The sequence below is a fragment of the Thunnus albacares genome, chromosome 21 (assembly GCF_914725855.1).
Source record: "Thunnus albacares chromosome 21, fThuAlb1.1, whole genome shotgun sequence".
Lineage (NCBI taxonomy): Eukaryota > Metazoa > Chordata > Actinopteri > Scombriformes > Scombridae > Thunnus > Thunnus albacares.
Window position 1 is genome coordinate 383627 of NC_058126.1, and position 18236 is coordinate 401862.

At 39.6% G+C, this 18236-nt stretch overlaps 1 protein-coding gene across 2 annotated transcripts; it reads right to left on the reverse strand.

Annotated features, from left to right (window-relative positions):
- Positions 1-3087: 3087 nt before the first annotated feature.
- On the reverse strand, positions 3088-18082 carry LOC122972234 (NACHT, LRR and PYD domains-containing protein 12-like). 2 transcript variants are annotated; one of them, XM_044339191.1, is made up of 11 exons: positions 18002-18082; positions 16997-17116; positions 15634-15753; positions 15013-15227; positions 11840-13676; positions 9618-9791; positions 7366-7539; positions 5828-6001; positions 5576-5749; positions 5319-5492; positions 3088-4275 (listed from the first exon to the last, which is right to left on the reverse strand). In XM_044339191.1, exons 2-11 carry the CDS (start codon positions 17095-17097, stop codon positions 4266-4268), a joined length of 3153 nt encoding a protein of 1050 aa, XP_044195126.1. In that variant the 5' UTR covers positions 17098-17116; positions 18002-18082; the 3' UTR covers positions 3088-4265. The 2 variants fall into 2 exon arrangements, with proteins under 2 accessions (XP_044195126.1, XP_044195125.1); XM_044339190.1 differs by lacking the exons at positions 3088-4275; positions 5319-5492; positions 5576-5749; positions 5828-6001 and having other exon boundaries at positions 7490-8963.
- Between the last annotated feature and the right edge of the window lie 154 nt (positions 18083-18236).

Genomic DNA, 18236 nt, shown 5'->3' on the forward strand with positions numbered 1-18236 from the left:
CATTATGTAAGTCCGTAGGAAGTCTTTTTGGGCCCAACAGCATCAAATGACGTTGTAATTACACAGTTTGGCCGCTATGTCAAATTGGCTTCACAGCCTGGCGCTGTTCCTGGGGAGTTGCTCAAACTGCATTGACAGAGACTCCACAGGGATCCAGGGCAGGGAAGCAAGGCTGATGAGACAAGACGAAGGCTGGAACCAGAGCAGACAAGACTGTGAGGAAACAGACAGTGTTAATCAAGGGAAAAAACAGACAACAACAAGAAAATTGGTGACGTATGAAAACTGTCTGAAAGCATAGACTGACTGGTTCAGAGGCTATGGTGGCAGGGCTGAGTATTTGTAGAGGTCTTGATTATTGAGATGAGGTACAGCTGGTATGGCTCTGCTCTGACTCCAGCATACTTGTCTCCACTCACACAATCAGACACACATGACCTGGACTTGGATAAGCAGTGGAGGATGGATGATGGATGAAAGGATTTAGTGTCACACTGTCAAAGCTCGGTGTTTTTAACCTTCACATGACCAGCTCTGCAGTCATTCAACCATCTTTAGTTATTCAAGGAGGTGAACACTCACAAGGCGTAAACATTAAAATTGTTCCATCTATACCTTCCATCACATATGATGTGAATGCACCATCAGCCGTATGGCAACAGAATCTAAAGCTTTCTGATTGGATGTTTCTTGCAGCAGTGCTCTCAGGGACTCGTAATTCACCTCTCTCCTAAAGTTGTTCTGGACAGTCTTGGACCTCTGACATTTTTAGTCAATGAAGCAGAATATTTGTTGCTCAGTGTCTCATCGTTTGTTGATTCAACCAGGAAAACTGATTAGCAACATATAGCAAACAGAACAACTATAGAGAGAACACAACAAGGGATGGTTATCAGGCCTCTCTTCATTCCTGACAGATGAGCAGCTTCGACTCTGACAGTTTGTGTTGAACAGTGACTCACTCTGAGACAGTAGAAACCAGCTTCTCATTCAAAACACTTTCTCACATTTCAGACTGAACTGCTTTTAAATAATTCAACTGCTTTGCAATACAGTGGAAACCACTTATAGTGATCACTTCCGTCCGGGTCAAATTGATCACTATAAGTGGATGATTATTATTATAACTGAATTTTTTTTCTTTTTCTTAATTTCTTATGCAGATTCATCTTATGCTTATTCATCTAATTGACATTTGTATATTTTATTACATGAAAAGTAATGAAACCGGCAGCTTTGCTATTTACTGAATTTTATTGCCTTTCAAAATACAGAACAGAATTTGTTTTTGGCAGTTTGTCATAAGCTTCAAGGAGACATTTTTCATTGAGTGAAAATTACTTTTTCCTTTTCTTTTTCCCGTCATGATTTCAATGTGCACATGTCACCAGCCTCAGGTCATCAGCTGGCAGCATTGTGTGTTCTGCATTTAGGCTGTGGGGGTGGGGGCCGCAGCCAGAAAGCTGAACCAGAATCAATTTTTGGAGAAACGCAACCCGTAACGCTGCACAACCCTGCCATGAGGGAAGATAAAAAACATTACTAGGAGGAGGGAAGGACATTTCTTTTTGATTGATAAGGTTAAAAGTAAAGTTAGGCTTTGCTGTCTGATTTTAAAAAAGACGAGAGTAACAGAGAGAGAGAGAGGCTGAGAGTGGATGAGGAGAGCAAGCAGTGGTAGTGAGAAAGCTGGTGAATGAGAGGAAGAAAACTTTATTTTCTGATTGTTTCAAGGTGATTACAAATAAACACCCACACCCCGCACCTCTACACAACCCTGCGGAAGTGCCAAATACACATTATATGTGTACTATGGGAGTAAGGTACAAAGAAAATAGAATTACTGTAGTTTCAAATGTTTTTTTCCATATGTTTTCATGTATGAAAAGACCCAAAATGAACACTGTCAGCGGACTATTGATTACTATAAGCAAATTATTTGAACAGCATTTGTGTAGGAATGATTCTGTCCTGAGCTTTTTGATCCATATAAGCGGTTGATCACTGTAACAGTGATCACTGTAAGTGGTTTCCACTGTCATGTTTAATGACTTGTGATTGGATTAGGAGAAATGTTGAGTTTGAAAAGTTGCACAATCATCAGTATTAACAAACTGTTACTGTTGGCTGAATAAATAGTTTGACAGAATGTTTGACCATGTGTTCAAATGTTGGATCAGTTGTTTGTACAGGTGGATGTATTATGGGGGAAGGACCCGAGGATGCATTTGTACTCTGATAATTTGATTTGCTGTCATATTTAAAGTTCAGAGGATAAAAACTTCCTCCAGAACATCAACAGAGTTCTGTGATCACAACAGTCATATGAACCACTTTACAGACAAATGAACATTATCTGATCATATTGATAGTGAAACACTGGTGACACAGAGAACATGACACATCAAACCAGCATTAAAGATATTTAAGGTGGTAACAACTTTAATGTTTGATTTCTGACACAGTTGGTGGATTATAAATGACATTTATACTCACACATATGACTTTAAAAAATCATTTATGTGCAAAACTCACAAAGACAGCTCATTCATTCTCTGTGCAGCAGTGACATTACAGTGAGATCACTCATTAAATGGGTCAGCTCACTTGTTTGTAGCTGCAGGAAAGTTCACTATGTTCTGAGAAAAAAGAAGGACAATTGGTGATTGTAATTTAAGGGTCACAGTTTCCACATCTAAAGTTGTTTTTTATGTTAATTTTTAATGTTGCTGTCTCTGATTATAAGTTGTGTTGTGTCACAGGTCTGAACCCATCTTCTCTGTGTGAGTGTAGATTAGACACAAAACTGTGTGTTTCCATTCACCTGTTCATTTTCAATTTGAGCATATAAAATAAGTGGAGATGCGAGAAATTAAGAACAAAATGTAAAACTGTGTAAAAGACTAAAAGTAGCTGTGTAGATAAAAAGCAAATGTAAACAGAAGGAGTGAATAAATGATGACATGAATCATGTGACTTAAACGTCACTGGAGAGCTGAAAACATCAGAACTGTGTGGAGTGATGAGGAGACTGTAACCTTCCTCAAATAAATACATGAAACAATCAGAAATGTCACATTTCCATCATGTTTTCCATATGGTTTTCCATCATTTGAGCTTTGACCAATGTCATCTCGTTGTGTCCTCTTCTTCTGCAGTAGTTTAATGGCATCTACTGGAGAATTTGCGCCACCTGCTGTTTATCTGTTAATATTCACACAACAGTGAATTACACTTGTTGTATGTTTGATTCTCAGGTGATTGTCGATGCAGCAGCACCACCTGCTGTTCAAACCAACAAACTACCAGCTTCAGTTTGTAAATCACACATCAGACAGTCCTCAGTGTTCGTCAGTATGTGTGAGGCTTTGCTACAGTTAAAGGATGAAATATAAACATCCAACTAGGAATGCAAACAGCTGTATTTAATATTTAATTTCATGTGATTTAATCATTGATAAATTAACTGCTGAGAATTTGGGAAGATGAAACAAACTAAAACTTCACTTTTATCAGAAAGTCTTTTCTTCTTACTGTCTATGTCCTGTTTAGGTCTTTTTTTCAATGTTTCTCGTTGTTTTACTGTTTTATTCTGCATTGCACTTTTAAATTATTTTTGTAATGTAATTATTATACTGTCATTATTTACTTGAGTTGATTGGTATGACATAGTTGTTGCTAGGCAGTTGGTAGGATCAGTTGATAGGGGGTTTCAGGATGTTGTTACAGTGTTCATAATTAGTCTGTATGTCATTGCTAACGTGGTTGGTAGGATGTTATTTGGTGGCTCCTTTAGTGTCTGCAAAGATCTTCCATGATTGCCATGGCTGCACCAGGTAGCAGCTAGGTTGTTGTCAGGAGGTTGCTATTGTGACTCTGGGTAGTTTTTAGGGTGTTGTGGTGTGGTAATGGTAGACAGAATAGTGATATGTTGATAGTGATATGCAGGTGAGAATTTTGTGTTAATAATTTGAATAAAGGGTAACAGAAATGGAATGAAAGAGTAGTTTTAGTCTAAATGAAAAACTGAAAGGAAAGAAGACACGATCTTAAGAAATAAGACACAAACTAAAGGATAAGGAGGGGGAAATCGAAAGAACGAACAAAAGAAATACCAGCAAAAAAGAAAAAAAGATATGGTACAAGAAGGGAAGAAAGGACTGAAAAGAGAAAAGAAACAGTTCTGACATCTTTGATAAATATGAATTCAGATGTGAAGATGCAGCAGCTTGATGAATGACGTCCTCTCTCTCTACAGTCCAACATTATTTAAACCTGTGGGGATGAACACAATGGGTTAACTCAGTCATATGATCACAGCAAATGTCTGGATGATCTGACTGGATGACTGTTGTATTTATATCTCTCTTCCTGACCAAACGCCAGCAGTGGAAAAAGTGCTCCCACTACAGTAAAAGTACCAATACTGCAATGTAAAAATACATGTCAAACAAGTCAAAGTCCTGCATGAAAAATCCTACCACAGTAAAAGTACATAAGTATTATGAGCTTGATGTAGTTAAAGTATTGCAGTAAAAGTAGTGGTTTGGTCCCTCTGACTTATATATTAATATGTATGACATCATTAGATTAGTAATACTGAAGCATCAGTGTTAGAGCAGCATGTTACTGTTGTAGCTGCTGGAGGTGGAGCTAGTTTCAACTACTTTATATACAGTTAGCTGGTTTAGTCCAGTGGTTCCCAACTTAGGGGTCGGGCCCCTCCAAGGGGTCACCAGATAAATCTGAGGAGTTGTGAGATGATTAATGGGAGAGGACAGAAGAAAAACCAAAATTCTGATACACAAATCTGTTTTCAGTTTTTGGACTTTTTCTCTAATCTTTGATTTTTGCTGAAATATTGGATCATTTGAACATTCATTCAGAAAGCATGTGAGAAGTTTAGAGGGAAAAATTACTATTTGGTGGTGCCGTTAACAACTTAACAAATGTGACCCCGTCTACACACTGCTTTTTGCAAGACATCAAAAGACAAAAAGGTTGGAAACCACTGGTTTCATCTTTAACAATGTGTTGTATTTTAAAAGCTTGTTATATTATCCATTATGTCAAATCTTCCTCTGAAAAGTAACTAAAGCTGTCAAATAAATGTAATGAAGTAGAAAGTACAGTATTTTCCTCTGAAATGTATTGGGGTGGAAGTATAAAGTAGCATCAAATGGAAATACTCAAGTAAAGTACAAGTACCTCAAAACTGTGCTTAACTACAGTAGTTGAGCAAATGTACTTAGTTACTTTCCACCACTGCCAAAAGTCTGTATCATAAACCAGAAAATGCTGGTCCAACCTCTACTGACCTCAGAATCTCCAGTCTACAGTTTGGACTCTCCAAAAGATCAGACAGCAGCTTCACTCCTGAATCCTGCATCTTGTTAAGGCTCAGTTCCAGCTCTCTCAGATGGGAGGGATTGGACTTTAGAGCTGATGCCAGAGATGAACAGCCTTTATCTGTAATCTGACAGTCCTTCAACCTGCAGAGAGCATGATTTTATCAAACCACAGCTGGATTTTAGACTCTTTACAGAGGAAGAGATTCTGTAAAGAAATTCTGTACCTCAATGTCTCCAGTCTACAGTGTGGACTCTCCAGTCCAACAGACAACAGCTTCACTCCTGAATCAGACAGCTTGTTGACACTTAGATCCAGCTCTCTCAGATGGGAAGGGTTGGACTTCAGAGCAGAGGCCAGATGTGAGCAGCTGTCCTCTGTGATCAGACAGTCCTTCAACCTGCACAGAGGAAAATATTTTAACAAAGCACAGATTGTTGTCAGATCCCAAACAGATAAAGCAAAATATATAATCTACCTTAGAGTCTCCAGCCTGCAGTGTGGACTCTCCAGTCCAGCCGACAGCAGCTTCACTCCTGAATCCCGCAGCTCATTTCCATGCAGATCCAGCTCTCTCAGATTGGAGGGGTCAGAGCTCAGAGCTGAGGCCAGATGTGAGCAGCAGCTCTCTGGCAATGCACAGTGATTAAGTCTGTATTTTCAGGAAAAACAGTCAGGATACCTGTCACATATTTCTATTTTTGTGTCCCTGTTTCATAAGCTGATAGTCCTTATTTAGAGTATAAGTCCTAATAAATATGTGACATTTCTGTCATATCTAAGGCGAAGAGACAGCAGTGTCCCCAGTGTCAGACTGATCAATGTTGTATGTTTATTTGTTTCTGGTTTCTTTCCATTGTGATTTTATATTTTTGTTGAAACAGAGATAAATCTGCTAGGAAACTGTAGGAATACTTTTTGTGATACATGCAGAAGAGTGGTGTTGTGGTGGGAGTGGAGACTACCAGGTGCAAAATCAACAATGCGTGACTACTAATGGAGACTCAATGACCTGTGCAAAAAGACAGAACTCTTTATTTTAATTTTGCTCAAATTTATTATTTCTCTTTGTGGTTTGACTCAACTGAGCCGGATGGGATTTATTTCATTTTAGAAAGATGAAATTATTTAAGAGCTGAATTTATATATCAGAGCTGTGATGAACTGAACTTATCAGCAGCAGCAGCTGTCGAAGCTTTAGCTGTGTTAGAACAATAGTTTATTTGTATGTCAAGCTACAGTTCCTCTAATGGATAGTTGAAGCTGATTTCATTTAGTGACCATTTATACTATTATAAAGAAGACACTAAGCTTTTTGAGGAGTATATGTTGGGCTGAACTGCATAAAGGGTGACACAGACACAACTGACAGGTTTTATACAGACTATGGTTGAATTCAACTTCTGCTGAATGACTGAAATACATTCACACATATTTTTTTCTATTTCTTTCTGTTTTAATGTTTTCTGTCCGGTTTCTGTCCAGATTATTTTCATAGTCTGACATCTGAAGTAAGAGTGACGTTTTATCTTATAAACTGATAAGGATAGGAAAGGAGCCATATTACTCAAATTACTCTTATTATTAATTTAATACCTCAATTGCCAATTCACTGCAACCACTGCTCAGGGCTGCATTAAGCCACTATGGTGCACTGTGGCAAAAAATAAGCCTTGGGCCCCAATTTTACCAACCCGAGTTTGTCTACCATTGTCAGAATTAATGATATTCTGATTGATAAATTTATTTGTTCATATTATGCCACATTCACAGTTCTGCAATTACTGGTGTTCATATAAATGCATCCATTATGTAAAATTCATTTCACTCATGGACAGAGGTAAAAATACATATTTTGTAGATATTTAACATGTCCAGTTGGTCATATGATTACCAGTTACATGTTGTACTGAAAATGAATCACTTTTATTCTGCAAAATAGAACAAGTAAAGCCAACAACTAAAGACACCTGATAAAGATATCAGATCTACAAGAAAAACAGTCAGTGAGCTGACCTCAGAGTCTTCAGTCTACAGTTTGGACTCTCCAGGCCGGCAGACAGCAGCTTCACTCCTGAATCCTGCAGCTCATTCATACTCAGATCCAGCTCTCTCAGATGGGAGGAGTTGGACTTCAGAGCTGAGGCCAGAGAAGCACAGCTGATCTCTGACAAACTGCACCGACTCAATCTGAATAAAGAATTAAATATTTAGTGAAATCAAATTCATAACCGATCTGTCTAATTTAATGGCATAGCATATCATTTCTTTGTCCTTATCACTGGATGGAGCCCTTGTGAACTCTGACATATTTATTGTGATTGTGTGTTTACTGACATCATGCCACCTGTTTCCATGGTAATGAATAAAAATTACTGTAACCCTCCTCAAAGTATTTTTCTCCACAGTTTCTTTAACAGTACTGATTTGCCCCTGCACATCACCTGTCTGGCATAAATTGCCAGACAGGTGATGTGCAGGGGCCGCTTCACATAGTGGGCATAACAACAGTTTCACAAAAATACTTTTGACTGGTATGTAATTTTAGTCTTCATTTAGCTCTTTGACCAATCCAATGCAAGTTATTCTAATGGACAATCCACATAGAAAGCATTTTTAGAAGTATTTTTGACATCCATCACTCACATGTCTCATGGAACAGATATATCCATATGCAGCATGCTCTCATGCGCACTCTGAATGAGACGCACACAGACAGGGCCAGTAAAGAGACAGACAGGGCCAGTATAGAGATTTTTAGATGGCCCACCAGCACATCGATGTGGCAGCCCACTGGGATTTGTCCCAGTATTCCCAGTGGCCAGGACACCACTGCCAGGAGCTGCTGATGACAAACGGCTACCTCAGTGGACAGAGATGCTGAACAAAGGTTGGAGTCAGTGTGGATTGAATGGATAGAATGTGCTTACATGCTGCTCACTTCTCACTTTCTATGTGGATTCCTAGTAAGCCTAAAGCATTAGCCAACATACTCTGAGGGTGTTCAGCATGAACAGCATGACAACAGTCCTGCATTGAGATAGCACAGGAGGTTGTGTTGGTGGTGGCGTGTTGCTTCAGGTACAGATAAGACATGAAATATGATCCAGGGAGCTGGATGGAGTAACAGATCTTTGAATTTGAAGGTTTACCAGACACCAAAACACTTCACAGAGGTTTATGATTCTCAGACAGGACTTTACAACTATTTTGTATTTCAGCATAGCAATCTTGAGGTAAACAGTAGAAATAGGTTCATAGTGTTACATTTCAGCAAACATTTTTGGTGTTGTTACCTCCACTCTGTTGCCAGAGTGCCCCCATTCAAATGAATGAGACTGCTGCATTTTTTCATGCAGCGCTAAAGAATGGTGAAGTCCAGACATTTGGACTCAGCCTTTGTGTAAACCAGCATCATGTGCATGCAGATGGTATCTGACCTCAGAGTCTCCAATCTCCATTGTGGACTTTCCAGTCCAGCAGACAGTAGCTTCACTCCTGAATCTTGCAGGTTGTTGGAGCTCAGCTCTAGCTTTCTCAGATGGGAGGGGTTGGACTTCAAACCTGAGACCAGAGATGCACAGCTGGTCTCTGTTAGTCCACAATTAGCAAGTCTGTAATTAAATGGATAAAATCTATATCAGAAATGATATGGTAAGAAAAAAAGTGATTTAAACTGAATAGTATTCCCACCACCCTCTGCACACCACACATAAACATAAAATTTTAAACACAACACTTTTCTTTTTGTTCCCATTTTTACAAAATAACAAAAACAATCAGATAGATTAATTCTTTCAGATCTTGCACAAGAATGTGTTTACATTTCTGTCTGTGACTATTTCATCTGATGCAATGGTAACATGGCAACTGTGGCATATCAACATCTTTGCTATGATGAAGAGAATAAAAGGAATTTTTGCTTCACAGCATCAATATCCTGACAGATAATGCAATCAGTTCCCACCAATATCCAAGATGTTGAAGCAGGAAGAGGAATGAAACATGTTACAAACCACTGCCGACAAACTTATCAACCCTATACAGAGACGATGTCTCATGCTGTATGAGGCAAATGGTGGATATTCCAGAAACTGACTATTTTCTGGTGGTTTGGGGATCTGTTTGACAAGCTGAGGAACATTTGTAAACCATACTATGTGAAATGAAAATATGAATGTTTTATTGATCATTTTCAGGTTATGTATTGTGTTTAATTTTTGCTCAGTTTAAGATCTACAAGAGCAAAAGACAGTAAGTGAACTAACAAGAGAGTCTCCAGTCTACAGTGTGGACCCTCCAGTCCAGCAGACAGCAGCTTCACTCCTGAATCCTGCAACTTGCTTCCTGTCAGATCCAGCTCTCTCAGATGGGAGGGGTTGGACTTCAGAGCTGAGGCCACAACCTCATAGTGAGTCTCTGATAGCCAACATTCAGGAAGTCTGGGAGGACAGAGTGAATGTTAAGTCACAAAATGAAAAATGACAATAGTTTGGGGTACAATGGGAAAAGATTGAAAACATGTTGTCATATTGAGAACTATTACAAGTAACCAACAAGAGAACAATACATGACCTGCTTGAACATAGTTTTGTAAAAGGACAATCATAACTGACGTATGTGTTTTAGTTTACAGACCTGTTTGTACAGTTCTTGTTGACTAGTTTCCATAGCGTCTCTGTTACATGTTGATGCTAATATTTGCCTGCTCTAACCTTCCTGCCTGTTTCTAAAGCCAGCAGAGCGACGCAACTAACAACCTGTACCATACACCACAGGCTGCTGCTATCCATCTCAAAAAAATAGAGGAAATAGTTAGCAATACAACACAATTAATATGATAAATGATCACTGCACTCCATTTGGCCATGCCGTTGTGCTGCTTGTTATGTAGCGGTGCGGGCAGGGAAACTTGAAACATGAGGTGGCTGATATGATGCTGATCATCAGCTGATAAACGATGGATGATTATCTGAGAAAAGGAGTGGTAGTGGTCCTTGTTATGGACAAGATATCACAGGATGAACCAGATATTTATCTGAATAATGTCCCACTTCTATCATTTCATACTAAACACCACAAAGTTCCTGCTTTTGAGCTGCACAAACTAAAATTTTAATATATTGTCCCAAAGAGCCCAGATATTCAATATTTTATGTTATTTAATTTAATTCAGTCATAATTTTACACAATCAAGGTCAAAACATGACATCATATGTTTGGATTCAGTGTTGTCAAACTATGTAAAACATATTGGCTGTTTACAGTCTGCAGTTTCCATGCTTTACAACTCCATGTGTCATTAAAGTGTTGATTCAGGTCGATTCAGGTTGGCGCAAGCAGTACATGACATTATGTGTGCCAAATGTAAATGGAGTGGTAAAACTACGCCTGACCTGATAATCAAACTTTAAAGTGGAGACCTCTGTGGCAACATGTGTTTATCAAATGTTTATATTTAAATTCTTGTCTCGAACCCTATTGACACAGAGTAAATTCATGTTTCCTAGATGATTCCAGCTATCTGATCTAGAAAAAGCTTTGTGTAAATGCATCTGAAAAGCAATTGAGACAGACTAAAATCCGCTCAAACCACCTCTCAAATTTTCTTTTCCAATTCTGAAAACTGCTGCCAGAAACAGTGACAGTAGCTCCACAAAGTTGTATAATGATCAAGCGGGTAGCTCCCAGTCTGAAAAGTAAAGCCAATGCAGAAGTGCCTTCAACCTGCATTCTCTCTAATGGCCAGCAGGGGGCGACTCCTCTTGCTCCAAAAAGAAGTCAGATTGTATGGAAGTCTATGAGAAAATGACCCTACTTCTCACTTGATTTACTACCTCAGTAAACACTTTCCTAATGAGTTTATGGTGTCAATCGCTAGTTTCAAGTCTTCTCCAGTGCATCATGATGTTCATTTTCTATATTATGGTTCCATTTAGAGTGAAATAGATGATAAAACAGCATAAACTTTAGGGAATAGCTACGCTGTAATTGACAAGTCACTACCAGTTGATTACGTAATGTAACCATGGCGTAACCCAAGATTCACAGAGTATAGCCATAGCTGCTGTTATTTCACAGTATGTTTTCAGTTTGGTCATTTTAGTCACCTAAAAAAGTCTTGTTCAGTGTTTGGTTGTAATAAAAGACCTTCTAAGGAGTCGGATGTTCAGTTTTTCTGGTGAGTATATTTTGTTTTAATGGTTTTTGGCCTGTTTTTTGCTAGCGGAAATTAGCATTAACATTAGCATTATCACTGTTAACCATAGATTGTAAATGCACCATGCCAATGAAGCTTGCAGCTAGCGCTATGATTAGCTCCACACTCTCATTCAAATACGGTCACTTCTGGCTCCTTAAATCAAACATGGCGATGGTCAAATCCAAGATGGCAATGGTCAAATCCAAGATTGCAATGATCAAATCGCTAAACTTGAGGCTTCAAAACAGTCTATGGTGTTGTTATAATGATGTTACAATCTGGACTTACCGAGCCTTTCTGCAGTTCCTCACAGCTGGAATCAGTCTGAGTCGACCCTCCACTGATGTGTTGTACTTGTCCAGATCCAACTCATCCAGAATCTCCTCTGACATCTGCAGCATGTAGGCCAGAGCTGAGCAGTGGATCTCAGAGAGTCTCTTATCTGATCTATTCCGTGACTCCAGGAACTCTTGGATCTCCTGATGTACTGAGCGGTCGTTCATCTCCATCAGACAGTGGAAGATGTTGATGCTTCTGTCAGGAGAGATAAACTTAGCCTGCTCCTCCTTCAGGTTGTTGATGATTCTCTGGATGATTTCTGGACTGTTCTCTGTCTGACCCAGCAGGTCTCCTAAGAGACTCTGGTTGGACTCCAGAGAGAGGCCATGAAGGAAGCGAACAAACAGGTCCAGGTGGCCATTTTTACTTTTGAGAGATTTCTCCATGGCTCCCATCAGGAAGTCATCTAGGGATGGGTAAGAGTTATCGTCCATGTCATCATCATAATCATTCAATGAATCATCATCATTATCATCTTCCAGGAAGTCCTCCAATACCTCTGTCTTCCTGTTGGTGTAACAGTGGTACATGTAGACTGCAGCCAGAAACTCCTGAATGCTCAGATGAACAAAGCAGTAGACTGTTTTCTGGAAGATCACACTCTCTCTTTTGAGGATCTCTGTACAAAATCCTGATAACACCGAGGCCTCTGTGACATCAAGACCACACTGCTCCAAGTCTTTTTGGTAGAAGATGATGTTTCCTTTCTCCAGATGTTCAAATGCCAGCCTCCCCAGCTTCAGAAGGACTTCCCTGTCAGCCTCTGTCAACTCCTGTGGACTTGTCTCATGTCCCTCATCATACTTGTGCTTCTTCCTCTTTGTCTGAACCAGCAGGAAGTGTAAATACATGTCAGTCAGGGTCTTGGGCAGCTCTCCTCTCTGGTCTGTAGTCAACATCTGCTCCAGAACTGCAGCAGTGATCCAGCAGAAGACTGGGATTTGACACATGATGTGGAGGCTCCTGGATGTCTTGATGTGTGAGATGATTCTGCTGGACAGCTCTTCATCACTGAATCTCCTCCTGAAGTACTCCTCCTTCTGGGTGTCAGTGAAGCCTCGTACTTCTGTTACCCTGTCAACACATGCTCGAGGGATCTGATTGGCTGCTGCAGGTCGGGAAGTTATCCAGATGTGAGCCAAGGGAAGCAGATTCCCCTTGAAGAGGTTTGTCAACAGTACATTGACTGATGACATCTGTGTGACATCAGACACGACCTTCCTGTTGTTGAAATCCAGTGAAAGTCTGCTTTCATCCAGGCCGTCAAAGATGAACAAAACTTTACAGTCATCGAGCTTCTCTGCTGTGACCTTCTGTAATGTTGGATGGAATTCATGGATCAGCATGAGAAGACTGTACTTCTCATCTTTGATCAAGTTTAGCTCCCTGAACGAAAGCGGAATCACCAGACTGACATCTTGATTTTTAGAGCCCTCTGCCCAGTCCAGAGTGAACTTCAGCACTGAGAAGGTTTTTCCAACACCAGCGACACCATTTGTCAGAACGACTCTGATGTGTTTCTGGTGGTCAAGTAAGACTTTAAAGATGTTGTGACACTTGATTGGAGTGTCATGGAGGGTCTCCATCTTGGAAGCTGTCTCAAGCTGCCACACCTCATGTTGGGTATTAACGTCTTCACTCCGTCCCTCTGTGATGTAGAGCTCAGTGTAGATCTTGTTGAGGAGGGTTTCACTTCCTGCTTCATCAATTCCTTCAGTCACACATTCACATCTCCTCCTCAGACTGACCTTATGTTCATCTAAAACCTCCTGCAGACCACTTTCTCCTGAAAGAGAAGAAAAGTATGGATTTTTTTAACATCTATCAGTCTGTTTACATGAACTTCCATAGCCAAGTTACTCAGAAGAAACCAGGTTATGACGGTTATGGGGAACATGTTAACGTGCACAGTGATCAGATGTGTTATTTTATCTGTATTAATGATAGAAGATGGTGTGTTGGTCCTGACTTTTCCTTACAGTGAGGATGTGTCTTAATTTAACAGTCAAATGTCCAGTGGTGGAAGCCAACTTATTCAGACCTTTAGGGGATACTTTAGCCCTATTTGCATTGGACTAGTATTACCTGAGGACCTCTAGTAATTTGTAATAATTTGGGGGCGGTTGTCTGTGATCTTAAGCCTGTGCAAAACTGCCATGTATGTAATTTGTAAAGCAAAAAATTCCACCACAAATTACCTACCATATTTTGCTTAACACAGAGGTTATGTGATAATATTAGTCCTGTGCAAATCGGCATTTCATGATTTGGGGTCTTTTCTTTTTTTAGCAAGGTTTTTTGTTTTCTCTGCGTCTATTTTATGCCTCTTTCCCGGATGAGAATTATGGAGACTGTGATGGAAATTATAAAGGAAAGTTCTGACAACATTTTGGGTGCAAATTCAGGAGGCTACATAGCATGGAGACCCATTCACAGAAAGGGCAAACTCAAATCCATCAGAAGAGCGAAATCTTGAAAGATGATGAGATGGATGACATGCATGGCAGTATGCAATAAGGAACATTTTTCTATCCATCAGCAGGCTCAATACAAACACTTTTAGTGCTAAATCAATCATATACAGGGGGATAATGTCAGTAAATTTGAGTAAAATACAGATTTTGCTTATTCCGTGTGAATGCATCACACAAAACTCAGGTGCGTGGGTAATTTCTAAATCACGATGTCCCAAGGTAATACTAGTACTGCGTGACTAGTTCCAGTTTGACTTTGGATCAAATTATTTTAAACACAAGGATGCATCGTTCTGTATAATGATCTCCACATTTGTACTGCCACTCAACTTTCCCTATCTACAGTCTTTTGTTAAGCACATGTTATGCATATACATGGCAGAGAAATCTACCTGAAGAAACCAGATTTCTCTAATCCCTAACCAGATTACAGTAACAGTTACTTAAATGCATGTAAACACACTAAATGCTGTTGAATCTTACACTGGGAATCATTTACATTACTGAAAAAAAACAATGTCTGAAAGAAAAAAAACGTAAAAAGTTCTGGTGTTTTCTTTATAATAATTTAAATGTTGAAGCTTATGTATTTTACAAAAATGTCCTGTTTTTAGATATGAGGATCAGGAGACAGATCTTCAGTCTTACTTTGTACAGTGCTGGTCTGACTGTCTGTCTGCGGTCCAGGTCCTGTTCTGGATCTTTCTGCACACTGGGGACAGGAGGAGTCTCCTGATGAAGCAGACTGGTCCCAGTATGAGACGATACACAGTCTGCAGAACCAGTGTCCACAGCTGGTAGAGACCGGATCCTTCAGGACGTCCTGACACAAAGAACAGCAGGACAGCTGCTCCTCCTGAATCCTTCAAATATTATAGAGAGAGATGTGGATTTACAGTCTGGTTACCTCCGCCTCAGCTCAGATGGCTGATTATCATGATTGATAGGTAGGAAGGCAGAGCTAAGGGTGCATTCCAATCTATAGTTCTTTTATAGTTCCTGCTGAGCAGCAGGGAACCTTTCTTTGTTGCACTTAAATACCTACTTAAACCTTTCAGATTGTAACTTGTTGTAAATCTTTACTGCTACTTTGACTTCAGATGTGTAAATGTTTTTGGTGAATTCAAACATGGTTCTTTTAGTGTTTTGTAGCAGAAATACCATCATAATTTCTGAGTACAAAAACAGATTAAGATCTGTTATGGTTAATGGGTAATTACACTAAATTATCTTTGATTACATGAGTTTATGGTAGACACAGTCTCTTACTTTGTGTCTGAGGGTCCAGGTTCATTACTGAAGAATGGAGGCTCTTCTTTAGAATAGTCACTCTTCATAGAAAGACAACTGGATGCTGGAGACTCTGCTCTCTGTCTGTGGTGCTGACCTCTGGAAACAGCAAAAAGTTTTATTCACATTATATAAATACTGTAAAATGATCAAAAGGACAAAGTGTCACAGCCTGGCTCATTGGCTGCGACAAAATATGGGAGACCAGACCAGTTTTGCAACTTTGCAAGTGTTTATTTACAGAAATAACACATAAGAACGGAAAAACATGGAAGTCAGTAATCAGTAGTGTAGGCATGTGTGGATGTGTGTGTGTGCATGTTGTCAAACAAAAAAACAAAACAGCCGTGCTGTGCCGCGCTCAGAGTGGAAGAGGTGAGTTGAAGAAGGAGAGAGAAACTCTGTAGAAGGGTTATTTACAGTCGCGACCACACTGGGCCCAGGTGTGTGATTGAGTGTTGAGTGTTAGACAGCGCTCTCTATCACCATCATCAAAACACCAAATGAGGGAATATCTTTTAGAAGAATGGTGTTCCTCAGCCTTGGCATTGATTCTCAATTGGGTTGAGATCTGGTGACTGTGAAGGTCATAGCATATGATTCACATCATTTTCATACTCATCAAACCATTCAGTGACCCCTCGTGTCCTGTGAACTGGGGCATTGTCATCCTGGAAGAGACCACTCCCATCAAGATAGAAATGTTTCATCATAAGATAAAGGTGATCACTCAGAACAACTTTGTATTGATTAGCAGTGACTCTTTCCTCTAAGGGGACAAGTGGACCCAAATGATACCAGCAAAATGCCCCCCACAGCATAACAGAGCCACCAGATCTCCTCACTGTAGGGGTCCAGCACTCAGACATGGACCAGTTGTTCCTTTAATTTGCCACCTGTAGATGTAAGGTTGAAGTAGTTCAGAGCCAAATCCTATTTGCACTCTTCATCTCTCCCCTTTTGTACAATTGTCCTGTGGGAGAGATTGGTGTCATTTTTTTGGCCTATTAATTTTCATAATCCATCCTACTTACTCATAATTTATTGTGTGTATTTTTTGTTGCCAACAATGTTATAATGTCTGACTGAAGTCTATTTATCTCTGTCAGAATAAACGTAGATCAACTCCAAAAACTCCAAAGAGATCCCAGTACCATGAAATCTTCCAGCACAACATGTGCAACACGCATCTGAACATTAATTTGGCAGCACTTTATGAACTGGGTCTTAGTAAATAAAACTCTGACAGTTATTTAGTTAAATCTCTCAACAAAGTTTTAATGAGAAACAGAAACTTTATTTACAAGAATGTTTGACTTCATCACCATCAGTAGAGACTTACTTTGCGTCTGAGGGTTCATGACTGAAGAATGGAGGTGAATCTTTGGACCAGTGACTCTTCACAGACAGACGGCTGTCCTCTTCTTCAGCACAGTCACTCATCTCCTGCACTTCACTCCGTCTGAGTTTCATTATTAACACAAACACACGCTGAGAATCAGTTTTATCTCTAAAACCTTTCAAGCTGCTTCTTTATTCACTTCAATGCTGACAGGTTTGAAGGAGTGGCTGAGACCAATCAAATATCAGATCAGAGAGGAAACATGAACAGGAAATATGTTTCCATCAACTCATAACTGGAAAAACCAGTCGGTATAATATGCAAAAAATCCCCTATTTGAAACATTACAAAATATTATTTGATCATTTCAAACAAGAAAATCTGCCAATGGGGTCAAAAAAACCAACTTAATAAGTTTTCTTGAAACCAGCATAAAAATCCATCCACTATCAAACACGATCTAACCTTAAAACTTGTTTTAGAGTACAGCCTGTTTGGCTGAAGAAGCTTGAACCTTGATTATTTGTCTCTAAAGTTGCCTCGGTTTATGAGCTGTGGAGTTTTAACCAGCAGCTTTCAGACTGAGCTTTAACTTGGCTCAGTGTAGGAATTCATATCTTCAAACTCTTTAGCTGTGGTCTGATTTTTGAAATAAGCAAAGCGTCTTATTTTCTCATAATAGAGATAAATCCACTTTTCAGACTTGTTACCTGTCAGCTTGAGCAGAAAAATGACTGAATATGTCAGTTACCTTAAAACAAGTCTATGGGTCTCTGTCTTTGATCAGAAAATATAAGGTTTAATCATCCTAAAATAAGATATTATAACTTTCTTGAATCTCGTGTTTTGCATTGTAGGAGACATGATGCAACACAGTGATGGCGTCACAATGATAAAACATCGAATATTAACAGTGACTCTGGTGGGTTTTCTCTCAGATTGTTCATTTTAAAGTGAAACAAATAAAATGAAATGAGATAAAACTACAGCGGAATGAAGACTGACCTGCCTCCCGCTCTCTGTTTACTGGAAATTACATCTTCTTCTGTGTGTTTCCGCTGTTTCTGTGGAGTCAGAGCTGTTTGAGGGCAGGCTGGGAGGAGTTTGTGGTTTCAGGAACAACATTTGAAAGGGAAGAGTAACAGAAGAAAGGGGAGAGACCAGAATCCAGCAGGGGCGGAGCTACAATGCTGAAGCAATGCTGAGGAGAGAAGGGAGGGGGAGAGGACATCACATACGT